The following is a 20,924-nucleotide window of genomic DNA, read 5'->3' on the forward strand; positions in this document are numbered from 1 at the left end:
GTTTGGTCTCGCCAATGTATATGAATCCACATCTGGAACAGATACAGTAGATGTGGTTGGAGGAGGTGCTAGTGAACCTCTGCCTAACCTGAAAGGACAGAGACAGAGTCGAGGGAGATGATATAGGGATAGGTGTTGCATCTTGTGTAGTTGCAGGGAAAGGTACCTGGGGAGGGGGTGGTTTGGGTGGGATGGGACAAGTTAACTGACCATGGAACCATATTGCAAAAGGCCATTTAAGTTGGGAATGAAAGGGAATGTATTTGCGGTATGTAAGAGCATATTCAAAAGGACAGAGTCTGCCATAAAAGAGAATAACAAACAAAACTAAGCAAAGCCAAACTTAAAAAGGTATTGTATGTAAATGCAGAGTATTCACAGCAAAGTAGGCGAATTAATCGTCATTAAGATGACATGGATGTATAGTGACCGATAATTAAAAACTGGAATAAAAGTCACTTCCGCGTCACTGTGCCGCCTGTCTATTTTCTTGTTGAATATCCCCAATGATATAGCCTCCACAATATCCTGCAATGGAGGATTCCTGAGATTCTCCATCCTGAGAGGAAAAACATTTCCAATGTCACCATAAATTATCACAATGTCACCTTGTTCTCGATTCCATGAGGGGAAATATTTTGATATCTTTCCTGTCGTCCCCTCAAAACCTGACATCTTTTAATAATATCACTCCTCATTCTTGAAATCCCCAAAATATCGATCTAATTCCTTTAGCCATTCATGGTAGTATAAGACCCTCAAGACAGGAAATTGCAAAGTGAATCTCTTTAGTCACCAAGGCAAGGCAAATTCCTTGTATGTGAATACTTGGCCAATAAACTTACTTACTTAAGGACAGTGGCATTTATTGGAGGAATGTTCAATAGGTGGAAAACAGTACGAATAAACTACTAATTTTCAGATTAAGAGATATTAACAGGAGAGGTACCTCATCACTATCTTGCTCAATGACTCAAATTAGAAGAGAATGTGCAACCTATCCAAGTTTGTTGATGATACACAGGTGGAGATCTGCGTCATTTGTGAGGATGAAAATGGACTCCAAGGAACTATGTAGGAAAGAAGTGACAAAGGTGCTAATTGTGAAAAAAATGAGAATTTATCCACCCTGATAGAGAAAAAAGATAAAAAATAGTAAATGGCTTATCACAAGAGGGGAATAAAAGACAACTTACTGCAATGACATTGGATCATTGTGAGATCACGCCTGGAATTTTGTGAATAGTTCTGATCCCTTTACCCAACAAAGTGTATGCTCGCAAGATGCAATACGGCAAAGAATCAGCAGACTAATTATTGCGAACATTGACCTGTGACATAAAAGACTCACACAGACCTGGTCTATATTCTCAAAAACATAAAAATTAAAGATAATCCCTGAGAAACAGGTTTCAGGAGACATGACAGGGCTCATTGAGTGGTGATATTTACCATGGGTGAAATATATAAAACCAAGGACTGTGTTTTAAAGAGTGCTATTCAAGACCATTAGATTGATTGCTGAAATGAGAGACTAAGCTTAGAAGAATAAGTTGTGATCTCAGAGAAACATGCAGAATTCTTAAAGGGATTGTATGGTTGAAAGTGCTAATGCTTCTTGGAAGTGGCCTATTTAAAACAGAGGCGAGGAGAAATGATCTCACCCGGATGATAATGAGTATTTAGAAATCAATGCTCGAGAGGGCTAAGAAGACACAGTCAAGAAGTACATTCCAGACAGAAATCGATGTTTTTTTAGATATTAAAAGAATCAAGGGATATGGGGTTAGAGCTAGTATTGAAGATCAACTGTGATAGAAAACCTACTCAGACTTGTATTTATGTTTTGTTCATATAAAGTACCCAACTGCTATTGAAAACATTGCAGTTCAGTTGTGAGAAACACAATTCTTTAACTTTAGCTAGAGTCAGTTATTAAAGATGGGATAGCAGCACATTTGGAAAGTGGTGAAATCATTGGACAAAGTCAGCATGGATTTACAAAAGGTAAATCATGTCTGACGAATCTTATAGAATTTTTCGAGGATGTAACTAGTAGCGTGGATAGGGGAGAACCAGTGGATGTGGTGTATCTGGACTTCCAGAAGGCGTTCGACAAGGTCCCACATAAGAGATTAGTATACAAACTTAAAGCACACGGCATTGGGGGTTCAGTATTGATGTGGATAGAGAACTGGCTGGCAGACAGGAAGCAAAGAGTAGGAGTAAACGGGTCCTTTTCACAATGGCAGGCAGTGACTAGTGGGGTACCGCAAGGCTCAGTGCTGGGACCCCAGCTATTTACAATATATATTAATGATCTGGATGAGGGAATTGAAGGCAATATCTCCAAGTTTGCGGATGACACTAAGCTGGGGGGCAGTGTTAGCTGTGAGGATGATGCTAGGAGACTGCAAGGTGACTTGGATAGGCTGGGTGAGTGGGCAAATGTTTGGCAGATGCAGTATAATGTGGATAAATGTGAGGTTATCCATTTTGGTGGCAAAAACAGGAAAGCAGACTATTATCTAAATGGTGGCCGACTAGGAAAAGGGGAGATGCAGCGAGACCTGGGTGTCATGGTACACCAGTCATTGAAAGTAGGCATGCAGGTGCAGCAGGCAGTGAAGAAAGCGAATGGTATGTTAGCTTTCATAGCAAAAGAATTTGAGTATAGGAGCAGGGAGGTTCTACTGCAGTTGTACAGGGTCTTGGTGAGACCACACCTGGAGTATTGCGTACAGTTTTGGTCTCCAAATCTGAGGAAGGACATTATTGCCATAGAGGGAGTGCAGAGAAGGTTCACCAGACTGATTCCTGGGATGTCAGGACTGTCTTATGAAGAAAGACTGGATAGACTTGGTTTATACTCTCTAGAATTTAGGAGATTGAGAGGGGATCTTATAGAAACTTATAAAATTCTTAAGGGGTTGGACAGGCTAGATGCAGGAAGATTGCTCCCGATGTTGGGGAAGTCCAGGACAAGGGGTCACAGCTTAAGGATAAGGGGGAAATCCTTTAAAACCGAGATGAGAAGAACTTTTTTCACACAGAGAGTGGTGAATCTCTGGAACTCTCTGCCACAGAGGGTAGTCGAGGCCAGTTCATTGGCTATATTTAAGAGGGAGTTAGATGTGGCCCTTGTGGTTAAGGGGATCAGAGGGTATGGAGAGAAGGCAGGTACGGGATACTGAGTTGGATGATCAGCCATGATCATATTGAATGGCGGTGCAGGCTCGAAGGGCCGAATGGCCTACTCCTGCACCTAATTTCTATGTTTCTATGTTAAAGATAACAATGACCAATACACCCCCAGGCTTTCATGTGGAAAATAAATAATCCGTTTTTCACTCCAATAAAACCCACATGTTGACAAAACATTTTTATATAAAACCTACTCTAAGAAGACTGTTAAAATAGCAATTGCTTCTCGTCAACTCATTACTATTAACATTTCTACATGCAATTACTTAAATAGGAGGGATTACTTGACAATGGGTTTTGAGGAGGTGAATTGTGCATCTTTAACGTGGAAATATTATTTACCCCAACTAAATAGTTGCAATTCATTGGAGAAATCAAAAGTTCAGTTAAACATTCCAGATCCAATAGACCATCTTATAATCAAGGCTATCTCACAGCACATTTACCATTATTTATTTTTAATTTACTTGATTTATTATTCATCCAAATATGGAAAAACAAATTTAGAAAAAATAACTCCCAATATCAAATACCCATTAAAAGCCTAGAACAGGTGCTTAATGAAAAACCGGAACATAAAAATCATTCTTGGCTTCATTTGTACCCAAAGAAATTGACAATTACCAACACAGGAAGACACAAACAATCTCCCAGATGTACCAGAGGACAGAGGATCTAGGGAGACAGAGGAACTGAAAGAAATTTGCATTAGGCGAGAAATAGTAATGGGACTGATGGGACTGAAAGCTGATAAATCCCCAGGGCCTGATGGTCTGAATCCCAGGGTACTCGAGGAGGTGGCTTGAGAAATCGTGGACACGTGAACTTGTGAATCGTGGAAATAGTGAACGTTTCCAAAGTTCTATAGATTCAGGATCAGTTCCTATGGACTGGAGGGTAGCTAATATTATCCCACTTTTCAAGAAAGGAGAGAGAGAGAAAATGGGGAATTATAGACTAGTTAGCCTGACATCAGTAGTGGGGAAGATGCTGGAGATGAATTATTAAAGAATTAATAACAGCGCATTTGGATAGCAGTAAAATGATTGGTCCAAGTCAGCATGGATTTATGAAGGGGAAGTCCTGCTTGACTAATCTTCTGGAATTTTTTGAGGATGTGACAAGTAAAAAGGATGAAGGAGAGCCAGTGGATGCAGTGTATCTGGACTTTCAGAAAGCCTTTGATAAGATCCCACACAGGAGATTAGTGGGTAAAATTAGAGCAAATGGTATTGGTGGGTAGGGTAATGACATAAATAGAAAATTGGTTGGCAGACAGGAAACAAAAGAGGATGCTAGGAGGTTGCAGGGTGACTTGGACAGGTTGAGTGAGTGGGCTGATGCATGGCAGATGCAGTATAATGTAGATAAATGTGAGGTTGACCACTTTGACGGCAAGACCAAGTCAGATTATTATCTCAATGGTGTCAGATTAGGAAAAAGGGAAGTGCAACAACACCTGGGTGTACTTGTACACCAGTCACTGAAAGTAAACATGCAGGTACAGCAGGCAGTGAAGAAAGCTAATGGCATGTTGGCCTTCACAACAAGAGGATTTGAGTATAGGAGTAAAGAGGTCCTTCTGCAGTTATACGGGGCCCTGGTGAGACCACATCTGGAGTATTGTGTGCAGTTTTGGTCTCCTAATTTGAGGAAGGACATTCTTGCTACTGAGGCAGTGCAGCGTAGGTTAATCCCCAGGATGGCGGGACTGTCATATGAGGAAAGATTGTTAAGACTGGGCATGTATTTATTGGAATTTAGAAGGATTCGAGGGGGTCTTATACAAACGTATAAAATTATAAAAGAATTGGACAAGCTAGATGCAGGAAAAATGTTCCCAATGTTGGGGGAGTCCAAAACCAGGGGCCACAGTCTAAGAATAAAGGAGAGGCCATTTAAAACTGAGATGAGAAAACACTTTTTCACCCAGAGAGTTGTGAATTTGTGGAATTCTCTCCCACAGAAGGCAGTAGAGGCCAATTCACTGGATGAATTTAAAAGAGCGTTAGATAGAGCTCTAGGGGCTAGTGGAATCAAGGGATATGGGGAGAAGGCAGGCACGGGTTCCTGATTGTGGATGAACAGCCATGATCACGATGAATGGCGGTGCAGGCTCGAAGGGCCGAATGGCCTCCTCCTGCACCTATTTTCTATGTTTCTACATCCTACGCCGTGTGGAGCGAAAATTTAACAAATTAACAAGAGTTGACATCATATCCTAAAGCTTTCAGTGTGTTTGTTAGTGACAGAAATACTTTTGCTTAAGATAAATGTTTCATTCATGATATTTTTTCCAATAATGGTTGATACCACATTTGCAATTATCTATTAACGCAGAATTTTAGACATACTACCTTCCAAGCTACTCTGGAAGGTATAATTTTCAATGTCTATCTGTTTGAATAGCTACATCATGAACTCTTCTATTGTCAAAAATTAAATAAACTCTTCACCTCCCAATGCGCCACCAAAGCTTCCTCTTCGAAGTTTTGCATCATCTTCACTTAATTGGTGTTGGGGTTTAGAAATTTTTCCAGATGAACAGGCGAGATCAGGATTACTGAGTTTCCTGAACGGCAATGGAGAGGATCCAGGCTCTGCCTATGAAAATAATAATAATACATTTTTTAAGAATGAAGAATGAACCAAAACTTTCTAATACAATTATTACAACAGCAAAGTTTGCATACCATGCCACCCTGTGTAAAAAAGAAGTTGCTGCTCAGATCCCTTTAAAATCTTTTCCCATGTCTCAATTTAAACCCATGTCCGCTAGTGTCGGATTCCACTAATCTGTGAGGAAAAGACTGTGGCTGTTTACCTTATCTACCCCCTCAAGAGTTGGTATACCTCCATAAGGTTACCTCTTAGCCTCCTACGCTCCAGGGACAAAAAAGACCCAGACTCTAGCCTCTCCTTATAACTCAAAACTCCTGGCCCAGAAACCATTTTTGCACATTTTCCAGTTTAATCATACCCTTCTTATAGCAGGCCAACCAGAACGGTACAGAATACCCCAAATGTCTGTACCAATATTCATGTCTGTACATAATACCCTAACTAATGAAGGCAAGCATAGTACCAATGTTTGTGTACTCCTGTACATAATACCCTGACTAATGAAGACAAGCATATCAAACATGCAGACCACCCGTCACCACCTTTATGGAACTATCTGCGTTGTTCTATTCAACAACACTCCCCCATTCCTACTGTGCAAGTTCTTTATGGCTTGTTCTATCAAACTACAACATCTCACATTTATCTGAATTGAACTCCATCTGCCATTCTTCAGCCCACCGGTTCAGTTGATCAATATCCCTTTGTAATCTCAGATGACCTTCTTCACTATCCACAATTCCAGTACAATTTGCTAACTTACTAACCATGCCAATATATTAAAATCCACATTTTTAATAATAAACAGTGGACCCAGCATTGATCCCTGTGGTACATCATTTGTTTGTCCTTAGCCAGAGTGAGGCCACATGCAAACTGGAGGAACATGTACCGAAACCGAACAATGAATAGCAGTTCATATTCCACTTTGGTAGCTTACAACTCATCAGTTTGAACATTGATTTCTCCAACTTCAAGTAATACCCCTCCTACCTGCTCTTTCTTCCCCATGGTCCCCACCTCCAACCCAGAGAGCCCCCGTTCTCCCACTGTCTCCAAACACCCCTCTTCCCAATCACCCTGTTCCTTTATCTTCCTTTGTACACTAATCTCCCATCTCCCAGTCCTTTATTTCTATCTTCCACTCTTTCCAAATGACTTTTAAATGTTTAAATGATCGTACCTCCCACAACTTTTTCCTCCGGCAGCTTATTCCATGTACCAACTGCCCTCTATGTGAAAATGTTGCGCTCAGGTTATTCTTAAATCTTTTCCCCATCATCTTAAATCCTCTTGTCTTGATCCCCCTACCCTGGAATTTGTGCATTCACCCCACCTATTGCCTCATAATCATCTCTCAGCCTCCTGCTCTCCAAGGAGTGTATTTTGAAATTAATATCCATTTCTGTCATCTACATCAATGATTTGTATCCATTTCTGTCATCTACATCAATGATTTGGATGAGATCATACAGGGCAAGATTAGCAAGTTTGCTGATGATACAAAAGTTAGTGGGTTTGCAGATAGTGAAGATGGTTGTGAAAGATTGCAGTAGGATCTGGATCGATTGGCCAGGTGGGCGGAGGAATGGTTAATGGAATTTAATACAGAAAAGTGTGAGGTGTTGCATTTTGGGACATCGAACAAGGGTAGGACTGACAGTAAATTGTAGGCCTCTGATAGTATTGTCGAGCAGAGGGATCTAGGAGTACAGGTGCATGGTTCCTTGAAGGTCGAGTCGCAGGTAGATAAGGTAGTCAAAAAGGCTTTTGGCACTTTGAACTTCATTAGTCAGAGTATTGAGTAAAGAAGTTGGGAGGTCATGTTGCAGTCGAAGAAGCTGTTGGTGAGACTGCAATTAGAATATTGTGTTCCGTTCAGGGCACCATGTTATTGGAAAGATATTGTCAAGCCTGAAATGGTTCAGAAAACATTTACAAGGATGTTGCCAGGACTAGAGGGTGTGAGCTCAAGGGAGAGGTTGAGTTGGCTGGGTCTCTATTACATGGAGCAGAGCAAAATGAGGGGAGATCTTATAAAGGTATACAAAATCATGAGAGGAATAGATCGGGTAGATGCACAGAGTCTCTTGCCCAGAGAAGGGGAATCAACAACCAGGGGACATAGGTTCAAGGTGAAGGGGAAAAGATTTAATAGGAATCCAAGGAGTAACTTTTTCACACAAAGGGTGGTGGGTGTATGGAGCAAGCTGCCAGAGGTAGTTGAGGCTGGGACAATCCCATTGTTAAAGAAACAGTTAGACATGTACATGGACAGGACAGGTATGGAGGGATATGGACCAAGCGTAGGCAAGTGGCACTAGTGTAGCTGGGACAGTGTTGGACGAGTTGGGCCAAAGGGCCTGTTTCCACACTGTATCACTCTATGACTCCAGGAGTAAAGACTTAGCCTTCCTAACCTCTCCATCCCTCTCATCCTGGCAACCTCGTTATTCTTCTCTGCACTCTTTAAAGCTTAATGGCATCATTATTATTGCCTCGCTGTCATCTTATGCAACTGTAACATAATATCCCAACTTCTATATTGAACTCCCTAACTGATCAAAGCCAAGGTGCTAAAAACTTTCTTCACCAACTTATTTAGCTGGGATGCCATTTTCAAGGAACTATGTACCTGTACTCCTTGTTGCTTCTGCTCTTTCAGGGACCTTCTGTTCACTGTGAAGGTCCTGGCCTGGTTCCCCAAAATGCAATACCTGACATACAGTGCCCTCCATCATGTTTGGGACAAAGACCCATCATTTATTTATTTGCCTCTGTACTCCACAATTTGAGATTTGCAATTGAAAAATAAAATCACATGTGGTTAAAGTGCACCTTGTCAGATTTTAATAAAGGCCATTTTTATACATTTTGGTTTCACCATGTAGAAATTACAGCAGTGTTTATACATAGTCCACCCATTTCAGGGCACCATAATGTTTGGGATACAGCAATGTTATGTAAATGAAAGTAGTCATGTTTAGTATTTTGTTGCATATCCTTTGCAATGCAATGACTGCTTGAAGTCTGCGATTCATGGACATCACCAGTTGCTGGGTGTCTTCTCTGGTGATGCTCTGCCAGGCCTGTATTGCAGCCATCTTTAACTTATGCTTGTTTTGGGGGGGCTAGTCCCCTTCAGTTTTCTCTTCGGCATATAAAAGGCATGCTCAATTGGGTTCAGATCGGGTGATTAACTTGGCCACTCAAGAATTGACCATTTTTTTAGCTTTGAAAAACTCCTTTGTTGCTTTAGCAGTATGTTTGGGATCATTGTCTTGCTGTAGAATGAACCACAGGCCAATGCGTTTTCAGGCATTTGTTTGAACTTGAGCAGATAGGATGTGTCTATACACTTCCAAATTCATGACGCTACTACCATCAGCAGTTGTATCATCAATGAAGATAAGTGAGCCAGAACCTTCAGCAGCCATACATGCCCAGGCCATAACACCCCCACACCGTGTTTCACAGATGAGGTGGTATGCTTTGGTCTATGGGCAGTTCCTTTTCTCCTCCATACTTTGCTCTTGCCAACACTCTGATACAAGTTAATCTTCGTCTCACCTGTCCACAAGACCTTTTTTCCAGAACAGTGGTTGCTCTTTTAAGTACTTCTTGGCAAACTGTAACCCAGCCATCCTATTTTTGCAGCTAACCAGTGGTTTGCATCTTGCAGTGTAGCCTCTGTATTTTTGTTCATGAAGTCTTCTGCGGACAGTGGTCATTGAAAAATCCACACCTGGCTCCAGAAGAGTGTTTCTGACTTGTTTGGGGATTTTTTGATCTGTTTGGGGATTTTTCTTTATTATAGAGAATTCTTCTGTCCTCAGCTATGGAAGTCGTCCTTGGCATGCCAGTCCCTTTGTGATTAGTAAGCTCTCTTTCTTCTTAATGATGTTCCAAACAGTTGATTTTGGTAAGCCTAAGGTTTGGCTGATGTCTCGAACAGTTTTATTCTTGTTTCTCAATCTGATAATGGCTTCTTTGTTGATGAACAGCAATAAAAGTTTCCAAAGGTGATGGAAAGACTGGAGGAAAGACTAGGTGCTGAGAGCTCTCTTATACCTGTATGAAGGAGGCAATTAAACAAACCTAAGCAATTACAAACACCTGCAAACCATGTGTCTCAAACATTATGGTGCCCCATTGTGGTGCCCCGGGGGGTGGGAGAGCACCGTATATCTGAATTAAACTCCATTTGCCATTCCTCAGCCCATTTGCCCAGCTGATGCAGATCCCAATGTAGAATCAGAGAGCAAGACAGTACGGAAACAGGTGCTTCCACCCAACTTGTCCACGCTGATCAGGTTGGGATTCTAGTCCAATTTGTGAAAAAGACTGAGCATTCACTTTATCCATCTTAATTATGATAGAGATTAATTATATATACACAATTTACATCCACGCTGCAAAATGTTAAAAAGACATCATGCTGATTTGTACACTAAAATAGAATAGGCTAATTGGTCATGTATTCTGGAAACTTTGTATGCTTGACAAGCTTCTATTTGGTGTGCAATTCAATTAATGTGAAGTGCTGTGGCACACAACAAGGCCCAATGACAAGGAAGCGCCATAAATTAGTAGCTGACCACAAAATGCTGGAGTAACTGCGGGACAAGTAACATCTCTGGAGAGAAGGAATGAGTGACGTTTCTTGACCCACAATGTCACCCATTCCTTCTCTCCAGATATACTGCCTGTCCCGCTGATTTACTCCAGCATGTTGTGTCTATCTTTGGTTTAAACCAGCATCTGCAGTTCCTTCCGACACATAAATTAGTAGGTATTTGATTAAATTTATGGATGGTAAATGCTGGTGCCCGAAACAAATTCTCAAGAAAGGTTTCAAAGATAATTTTACTTGAACATAAAGTGAAGCACATTTTTACTCCTGCACTAACATATCAGTCTAGGTCATGGGTTTAAAATCTAAAATGAGACTTTCACCTTTTATCTCACTCATAGGCGAAATGTCACACTTTAATTCACAGAGACAGAGATAAACAGTCCAGAAACAGGCCCTTCAGCCTCCTGTCCATACCAACTATCAACCATCCATTTACACTAATGCTACATCAATCCAAATGTTATTCTGCACACATTCTCAACCCAACCTACTCCCCTTCCCCCCCCCCCCCCCCCCCCCCCACACACACACACACATGGTACTACATGGTATGGGAAATTTACAGAGGTCACTTAACCTATCAACCACATGAGACTCAAGCACAGAATGGATTTGGTCTGCTTTAGCTGTATTGAATTTTTAAATCAATAGACTTAATATTAAGCCGTTTCATTAATGTTTTCAGTGTGAAACAATAATTACAATTTTAGCTATTATATGCTGCGCACAGCACAAAATAAGGCAATTTGACTCGAAAGGTTTCTACTTGTCATCTATCATCCAAAAAGACTCCTCCCACCTTCATGTTTCTTGAACTCCCAACAAATTCCCTTCAAAATATACAAAACCATAATCAACAGGATCCCTATATTCATTGATTTTGAGAAATATATATTCATTTTACATTGTGAGACACTATTTCCTCATTACATCTGGCCTTAAATAACCAATGCCTGCCTGTACAAACTTGCATTAAAAATTTCCCATCGACATAATTCGAGTCAAAGCTAATTATTGACCGTGCCCCATCTTGCAACTATAGCCATAGTTTCCAATAAAAATAATCACTCAATTTCTGCTTTGATGAGCACTACCCAAAGCCTTCTAATTTTTGGAATCTTATGCAAAAGGTGCCTGGCAGATTTGCCTCGAATACTAACCAAACAAAGGTAATTCATTAAAGTCTTCGAAAACATATAAAAGCAAACGTTATCCAATATATGCAAAATGACATTAATTCTTTTTTCCCCCAATTCAAACATCTGGACACAAGTCCTTTAATATAGCAGCAAATGCCATCTTTAGGCTAAGCAGTGAAATAAATCGCAACTGGCTCTGAGAATAAGTCTCTTGGAATTCTATTCATGATATGAATTTGCAGAAATAAAACGCAAGATCTAAAAAGGTACTTGTGGAGATGGCTGGGAAAAACACAAGTAGCATCAGAGAATTGACTTCAGAGCATCAGAGACGTGATCTGAATTCGATAGAAAGGAAGAGAAAGAAATTCTATATTTATGATACATCCTCGACCACAGCACCACAGAGAGCATACTAACACATGGCATCTCTGTGTGGTATCTCAGCTGCACGGAGGCGGAGAGGAGAGCTCTTCAGCGAGTCGTCCACAGGGCGCAGAAGATTATTGGGACACAGCTACCAGCCTTGGATGGCATCTACTACACACGGTGCCTCAGGAAGGCCATCAGCATGCACAAAGACTCATCACACCCTTGTAATAGTCTGTTCTAACTCCTACCTTCCGGCAGACGTTACAAGGCCTTCTACGCCCGCACATCTAGACTCAGGAACAGCTTCATTCCCAGAGCTATTGCTGCTCTGAACCGGCCCTGCTGAGTGCCCCCCACCCCCACGAACTGTATTCACGCACAGACATATTTGCACTTTAGACTGTTCTTTTATTTTTATAAATCATGTTTCTCGGAGTATCTAAATTTTATTAGTTGTTTAATTTATGACTATCGGATGGAAGCTGCATACCAAATCTTGTTGCACCTATGTGCAATGACAATAAAAGATATTATTATTATTATTTTTAAACTCCTTTAACTATGCAAGGCCTTACTATTCTTGAAATTGAAAGGTATGAAATTGCAGATATTTCCAGTTTTTTTGTTAATGGAGCTACACGTTAGCTACTAATGAATCTAACGATTCAAAAGCTATTGAGAAAATAAGCTTATTTTGATTTAAAATAGTTTCAATCAGACTGGCTATATGCTTTCTTAACTTTAGAAGAATGAGACGATCTTAGCAAAACATACAAAACTCTTCTAGGCATGACTAGGTTTCACAGATGATGTTGGCCCTGGCAGTGATATCTAAAAAACAGTTATCTCACAATCAAAATAGGCTAGCCATTTGGGGTTAAGATGACAAAAGATGTTTTTTCACCCAAGGGTTGTGAAGCATATAATTCACCCTCCACAACCCCATTATTCTCCACCCCCCCCACCCCCCTCCACATCATCACCACCTCCTCCCACACCACCACCACCACAAAAAGGTAGTGCAGCTTGCCAGAATAACATTTGAATTGATGCAGCATTACATCACATTTAAAAAAGAACCAAGATCAATAGACTTTGGGATATTAAAGTAATCATGATGTTCCGGAGCCTGGAAGGTTTGAGTCATAAAAAGATGCTGGAAAGGCTGGGTCTTCCCCCCCCCCGGAGTAGAGGAGGCTCAGGGGTGACCTTATGGAGGTTGTAAAATTATGAGGGGCATTAACCAGATCAATAGCCACAGTCCCCCCCCCCCCAAAGGAGGGGGAAATTAAAACTAGAGGGCTGTGGTTTATGGTGACAGTGGAAAGTTGCTCCCATGTAGCAGCTTTCTCCATGCAGTGTGGTTTGTATATGGAATGAGATGTCAGAGGTAGTGGCAGAAATGGATACAATTATGATATGTAACAGACACTTGGACAGGTACATTGATTGGAAGGGTTTGAAGGGATATGGACCAGGCATGGCAAGTGGGATCAATACTGTTAGGCAATTTAGTCAGCACGAGCAAGTTGGACCAAAGTGCCCGTTTCCATGCAGTGTAACTATAATAATAATAATAATAATAAATTTTATTTATGGGCGCCTTTCAAGAGTCTCAAGGACACCTTACAAAAATTGAGCATGTAGAGGAAAAACATGTAAGGGGAATGAAATAAATAGTAGAGACATGACTAGTACACAAAGTAAAGACAGAATTCAATACAAAACACAGTATGAGGCAATTAATGCACAGATGAAAAGGGACGGGGACGTGGGGCTAAGGATAGGCAGAGGTGAAGAGATGGGTCTTGAGGCGGGACTGGAAGATGGTGAGGGACACGGAATTGCGGATCAGTTGGGGGAGGGAGTTCCAGAGCCTGGGAGCTGCCTTGGAGAAGGCTCTGTCCCCAAAACTGCGGAGGTTGGACTTGTGGATGGAGAGGAGACCGGCTGATGTGGATCTGAGGGACCGTGAGGGTTGGTAGGGGGAGAGGAGGTCAGTGAGATATGGGGGGGCCAGATGGTGGAGGGCTTTGTAGGTGAGGACCAGGATTTTGTAGGTGATCCGGTGGGAGATGGGAAGCCAGTGAAGTTTTTTGAGGACTGGAGTGATGTGATGCCAGGATTTGGTGTGGGTGATGAGTCGGGCGGCTGCGTTCTGGACCAGTTGGAGTCGGTTGATGTAGGTGGAGCTGATGCCAAGGAGAAGTGAGTTGCAATAGTCCAGTCGGGAGGAGATGAAGGCATGGATGAGTCTTTCAGCAGCAGGCAGTGTGAGAGAGGGTCTGAGTTTGGCGATGTTGCGGAGATGATAGAAGGAGGTTTTAATGACATGGCGGATGTGAGGCTCAAGGGAGAGGGTGGAATCAAAGATCACGCCAAGAATAGAATAGAATAGAATAGAATAGTTTCTTTATTGTCATTGTAACATGAACCATGTACAACGAAATTGTAAAATGTCAGCCAGTCAGTGCACCATTCAAACATTTCTAAAAGCTAACGATACATACAAGGTAAAATATTTTAAAAAAGATAAACAACTAAAATAAATATCATGAAAATAGCACGCATAAACACCCAGCCCTACATCCTTCTGTCGATTTCACAGTCTCTTATTATGTATCGCCCCTGCGTTCCTTGGCGGCTACATTTAGTGCCTTTATAGCAGTGGGGTAAAAACTGTTTTTAAGTCTGTTTGTCCTTGTCCTTGTAGATCTGTATCGTCTGCCTGACGGTAACAGTTCAAACAGGGAGTGTCCGGGGTGGGAAATGTCCTTTATAATACTCTGGGATTTTTTGATGCAGCGGGAACTGTGTAAGTCCTCCAAGGTAAGGAGAGGGCAGCCGACAATCCTCTGGGCGTTGTCAATGGCCCTCTGGAGCGCTTTCCTCTGAGCCGCTGTGCAGCTGGTGTACCATACGCATACACAGTATGTTAGGATGCTCTCAATGGAGCACCGATAAAAGGACAGCAGCAGTCTCTGAGTGATGTTATTCTTCCTGAGCACCCTCAGGAAGTGCAGTCTCTGCTGGACCTTTTTCAGCAGCGCAGAGGTGTTCACGCTCCACGTCAGGTCCTCCTCAATATGAATTCCCAGGAAGCGGAAATCCGCCACCCTCTCCACACATTCCCCTCTGATAGTTAATGGTACCATGTCCGTTTTATTCTTTCTGAAGTCTATTATTATTTCCTGTCTTTAAGGTGTTGAGGAGCAGGTTATTTTCTCCACACCACACTGTCAGCTGCTCCGCCTCATCCCGGTAGGCGTACTCGTCCCCCCCGGAGATGAGTCCCACCACCGTAGTGTCATCCGCAAATTTGACAATGGTGTTGCTGTGGTGGGCGGGGGTGCAGTCATGTGTGTAGATGGTGTAGAGCAGGGGGCTCAGCACGCAGCCCTGTGGAGAGCCGGTACTGAGGCTGAGGGCCGTGGATGTGTGATGGCCCACTCTGACTCTCTGGCTGCGAGCTGACAGGAAGCTATTTATCCACATGCAGGTGGAGTGTGGAAGTCCCAAGTCCCCCAGTTTGTCCACCAGTTTGTGGGGAAGGATGGTATTAAAGGCAGAGCTGTAGTCCACAAAGAGCATCCGGCCTGGGGAGATGGTTGCGGGCCTGGGGAGATGGGGAGACAGTGGTGCCGTCGATGGTGAGAGTGGGGTTATTGATTTTGCTGAGTGTGGCTTTGGAGCCTATGAGGAGGAATTCTGTCTTATCGCTGTTGAGTTTGAGGAAATTATGTTGCATCCAGGTTTTTATAGCTGACAAACAGGAGTTGATATGGGAGAGGGGGGGGTTGTGGGGGGATTTGGTGCCAAGGTAAATCTGGGTGTCATCAGCGTAACAGTGGAAGTCCAGATTGAAGTGGCGGAGTATCTGACCAAGGGGGAGGATGTAAATGATGAAGAGGAGGGGGCCGAGTACGGAGCCTTGGGGAACGCCTTGAGTGACTGCGGCTGTGGCAGAGGTGTGGTTGTGGAGAGAGATGAAGTGGGATCTGTTGGAAAGGTAGGAACGGAGCCAGCTGAGTGCAGAGCCTTCAATGCCGAGGTCTTTGAGTCTGGTGAGCAGGATGTTATGGTTCACTGTATCGAAGGCTGCGCTCAGGTCGAGGAGGATGAGGATGTTGAGGGAACCAGTGTCAGCAGAGGTGAGGAGGTCGTTGAGGACTTTGAGGAGAGCAGTTTCTGTGCTATGGAGGGGGCGAAAGCCAGATTGGAGGGGTTCAAGTAGGTTATACGCAAGGAGGTGGGAATGAAGTTGCGACACAACGATACGCTCCAGGGTTTTTGAAAGAAAGGGGAGGTTTGAGATTGGGCGGTAGTTAATGAGAGAGGAGGGATCAAGACCAGGTTTCTTTAAGATTGGTGTAACGGCAGCAGTTTTGAAAGCGGAGGGGACAATTCCTTGGGACAATGAGGAGTTGAAGAGATTAGTGAGGTAGGGGCAGAGAACGGGGAGGCAGGACTTCAACAGGGGAGTGGGGAGAGGGTCGAGGGAGCAGGTAGTGGGTTTGGAAGAGCTGATGAGTTTGGAGATTTCAATAGGGGTGACCAGGTCAAACTGGGAGAGGAAGCAGTGTGGAGGAGGGGTAAGGAGATCAGTGGAGATGTTGAAAGGAGGGGCCTTGGTAGGTGGTGGAGTAGATGCTGAGGAGTCGGGTACAGGGGATAAAGATTGATAGATGGAGCTGATTTTATCAGCGAAAAAGTGGAGGAATGAGTTGCAGAGATCCGGAGTAGAGGTAGGGAGAGTGTTGGCTCGAGGCTTGAGGAGGTTGCCCACTGTGGAGAAGAGGGTTCTGTGGTTTAGGCAGGGATCGGTGAATATGGAGGAGAGGTAGGCAGATTTTGCAGCAATGAGGGCATCTTTGTAGTCAGTGAGGTGGAGTTTGTAAGTGAGGTGGAGTTTGTAACTATGACATAATAGGATTCATTTTGGAAAGTAGCACTGAGGTAAGATATCAACCTTGATCTGATTGAATGACACAATGGATCAACTAGCCTGCTCATATTTCGACTATCCTTTTTTTTTTTTTTTTTTTAATATTTTTATTAGAAGTAGACATATTATAAAGTATAGTTACATATTATAGTAAAAAGACTTTTCATATACATCAGTCATACATTATTAAAATTTTCAATTATCAATTACTTCTGCTTCTAGTGTTTTTATTTTTTATAGAGAGAGAAAGAGAGGGTAGAAAGTTACAAATTAAAAAAAAACAGAAAAACAGAGGAGGTGGAATGGGTTACCTGTAATACGTCAATGGAGATAGGTTCGTAGATTATAAAGTATAGCTTTTCATCTGATCCTGAGTTCAAGTTTCAGTTGGGTCCTCGTGCTGTGCCAATCTATCCCTTCAGATAGTTAATGAATGGAGCCCAGATTTTATCGAAAATATCTTGTTTGTCCATTAAGACAAGTCTAATTCTTTCTAAGTATAGGGTCTCCGACATTTCAGTAATCCACATATTAATTGTGGGGGTTGTAGGGCCTTTCCAAAATTTTAATATTAATTTTTTTCCGATTATTATACTGTAGTCGAGGAAATTTCTTTGGTTTGTTGTGAGTGTTAAACTTTGTTCTGATATTCCAAGTATTATTAATTTTGTGTTTGGGTCCAGTTTTGTATTAATAACTTCTGGTTATTTCAAAAATATCAGTCCAGAAATGTTTAAGTTTTATACAGTTTGCAAACGTATGTGTTAAATTAGCCTCTAGATGTAGACATTTATCACAAATAGGAGAGATTTGTGGGAAGATTCTATTTAGTTTTATTTTAGAGTAGTGTAGTCTATGTAAGACCTTGAATTGTATTAAAGTATGTCTGGCATTTAATGAACATTGATGTATTTGTTGTAAACTTTCGTCCCACATATCTTTCGTTATAGGGTGACCTATTTCATTTTCCCATTTGTATCTATATGGTTCGGTTGGTGGTACCTCGTTGTTTAGTAGGGTGTTATAAATATAAGCTATTAGTTTTTCAGTATTAGGATGCTTGTTCAAACATTCATCAAGAATTTCTGATTCCCTACTTCTGTAGACTTGTGTATTAGATTTAACATAATCTCTAATTTGTAGATATCTGAAGAAATTATTTGAGTGCAGTCCATAATTCTGTTGTAATTCTTGAAATGAAAGAAAAGTGCCTTTCCCATAAAGATGTCCAATATTTTTGATTCCATAATTTTTCCATTGTGTGAAACCTTTGTCCATAAAGGATGATTTGAATGAAGGATTATTTACAATGGGAAGGCATAGTGGTATATTATTCCATTTTAAATCTTTTTTTATTTGTTTCCAAATTCGTATTCCACTATGTATTATGGGGTTTTCTTTATAGGTTTTTTTGTGCAGTTTTGTGGGGGCAAATATGATCGGACCTATTTCAAAAGGTAGACAGTCTTCCTTTTCCATCATTAACCAATCTGGTTGTCGATCCATTTCTTCCAGCCAGAAATTCATGTTTTTAATATCGACTGCCCAAAAATAAAATAAGAAATTTGGCAAAGCCAAACCTCCATTTATCTTTGACTTACATAAATGTTTTTTACTTATTCTATGATTCTTATAATCCCAGACAAAACTTGTAACAATGGAGTCGACTTTTTTGAAAAAAGTTTTTGTAATATATATCGGAATTAATTGAAATAGGTACAGCAGTTGCGGTAAAAAAAATCATTTTTATAGCATTAATTCTCCCAAGCATAGAAATGGGGAGTGTTTTCCAGTATTGAATATTCTTATGTAGTTTATTCAGTAAGGGTGGGAAATTTAGTTTAAATAAAGAGGTATATGTCTTAGTTACATAGATTCCTAAGTATTTAAATTTATCTTTAACTATTTTAAAAGGGGATTGTTGTATTGTATGTAAATTGAATTTTGTTATTGGCATGATTTCACTTTTATTCCAATTAATTCTATATCCCAAAAACTGACCAAATTGAGTTATTAGATTTAATAAGTTTGGAATACTAGTTTCTAACTTTGTAATATATATTAGTACATCATCTGCATATAAGGAAATGTTATTCCTTGTGTCTCTAGTATTGTATCCATATATTCCTGGATGGTTTCTAACGCTTTCTGCTAGGGGTTCGATTGCAAGAGCAAATAATAGTGGGGATAGTGAATATCCTTGTCTACAGCCTCTAGAGAGATTAAATTTAGTTGATAACATTTTGTTTGTTAATATTCTGGCTGTTGGATTAGAATATAACAATTTAACCCATGTACAGTACTTCTCTCCTAGTTGAAATTTTTCCATCACCGAAAATAAATATGGCCATTCTACCTGGTCAAATGCTTTTTCAGCATCTAACGAAATAATTGCTAGATCTACATTAGGAATTCTATTGGAGTATATAATATTAAATAATCTTCTCAGATTATAAAATGAATAACGTTTTGGGATAAACCCTGTTTGGTCGGGATGTATTAATTTACTGATCACTAAGCTCAATCTATTAGATAAAATTTTAGTTAATATTTTCTGATCAGTATTTAAGAGGGCTTTAGCTCTGTATGAACCTGGGTCTTCAAGATCCTTGTCCGTTTTTGGTATGAGTATGATTGTAGATTCATTTAGAGTTTCTGGGAGTTTCTGTTGAGTGTAGGCGTATTTGTACATTGTCTGTAGGCGTGGGGAAAGCAAATCATAAATTTTTAAATAAAATTCAGAATTTAGACCATCGGGGCCTGCAGCCTTTCCGTTTTTTAAAGATTTGATTGACTCTTCGATGTCTTTTATCGTAATTTCAGCCCCTAGTAATTCTCTCTCTTTCTGATCTAGACCCGCAAACTTACAATTCTGTAAAAATGTTTCCATTCCCGTTGATTGTTCTGTTATTTTAGATGAATACAATTTTTGGTAGTATTGTAGAAATCTATCATTAATATCTTTAGGCAGCGTTAATGTTTCTCCCGTGTCTGTTCTAATTTTGTATATTGTTTTTTCCCCATCCAATTTACGAAGTTGACGCGCTAGTAGTTTTTGTGGTTTATCACCAAATTCAAAATTTAATTGTTTTGTATGTTGATAAAGTTTTATAACTTGGTATGAATATATCTTGTTTAATTTATATTTCAGTACTGCAATTTTATTGTGTTTTATCGTGGATGGTGCTACTGCATTTTCTGTGTCTAATTGCTTTATTTCCATTTCCAGTTTCTGTTGCTTGGCCCTATTCTCTTTATTAAAAAATGATTGGGAAGAAATTAATGCTCCTCGTACAAATGCTTTAAATGTTTCCCAAAGAAGGGAAGCAGAGGTTTCAGGGCTATCGTTAGCCTCAAAAAACATTTTAATCAGTTTTATTAGGTATTCATTACATAACTTATCTTTTAAGATTTGGGGATTAAATCTCCATTGTGACTGTGTCTCTACCATTCCGTTTAGTTTGATCATAAATGTTAGTGGAGCGTGGTCTGAGATTATGATGTTATGATATTGTGAGTTATAGGTAAATGGGATAAGTTTTGTATCTACAAAAAATAGTCTATCCTTGAGTAAGTTTTATGTACTGGTGAGTAAAATGAATATTCTCGGCCCGATGGATTTTCAATTCTCCAAACGTCCTTAATATTAGTAGTATTAATGTATGAGTTTAAAAATTCACTTGATCGAGATTTTAGTTTTCTTTGAGTTGATGATCTATCCAAACAAGCATCCAATGTACAATTTAAATCTCCACCGATTATTAAGTTTTGTTGTGTACATTCCGGGATATTGTTAAGAATTCTCTTAAAAAACAGAGGGCTATCAAAATTTGGTCCATACACATTGAGGAGAGTCACCTTTTTTAAGTATAACTCCCCTATTATTACAATATATCTGCCTTCGGTGTCTTCTATCGTTGATATATGTTTAAAGGGTATACCTTTACGAATTAATATTGCAACACCTCTAGATTTATGTGAGAATGAAGAGTGGTACGCTTTAGCA

The 20,924-nt window shown here is 40.6% G+C and overlaps 1 protein-coding gene across 7 annotated transcripts in view; it reads right to left on the reverse strand.

Moving 5' to 3' along the window:
* mast2 (microtubule associated serine/threonine kinase 2) overlaps positions 1-20,924 on the reverse strand; it is a 349,172-nt gene that overhangs the window by 313,363 nt on the left and 14,885 nt on the right. For all 7 annotated transcript variants that reach the window (XM_033028662.1, XM_033028660.1, XM_033028659.1 and 4 more), the window contains exon 2: positions 5,661-5,808. In XM_033028662.1, the coding sequence (XP_032884553.1) occupies positions 5,661-5,808 (148 nt within the window). The remainder of the gene's footprint in view (positions 1-5,660; positions 5,809-20,924) is intronic.

The sequence above is a fragment of the Amblyraja radiata genome, chromosome 10, assembly GCF_010909765.2.
Source record: "Amblyraja radiata isolate CabotCenter1 chromosome 10, sAmbRad1.1.pri, whole genome shotgun sequence".
NCBI classification, from domain to species: Eukaryota; Metazoa; Chordata; class Chondrichthyes; order Rajiformes; family Rajidae; genus Amblyraja; species Amblyraja radiata.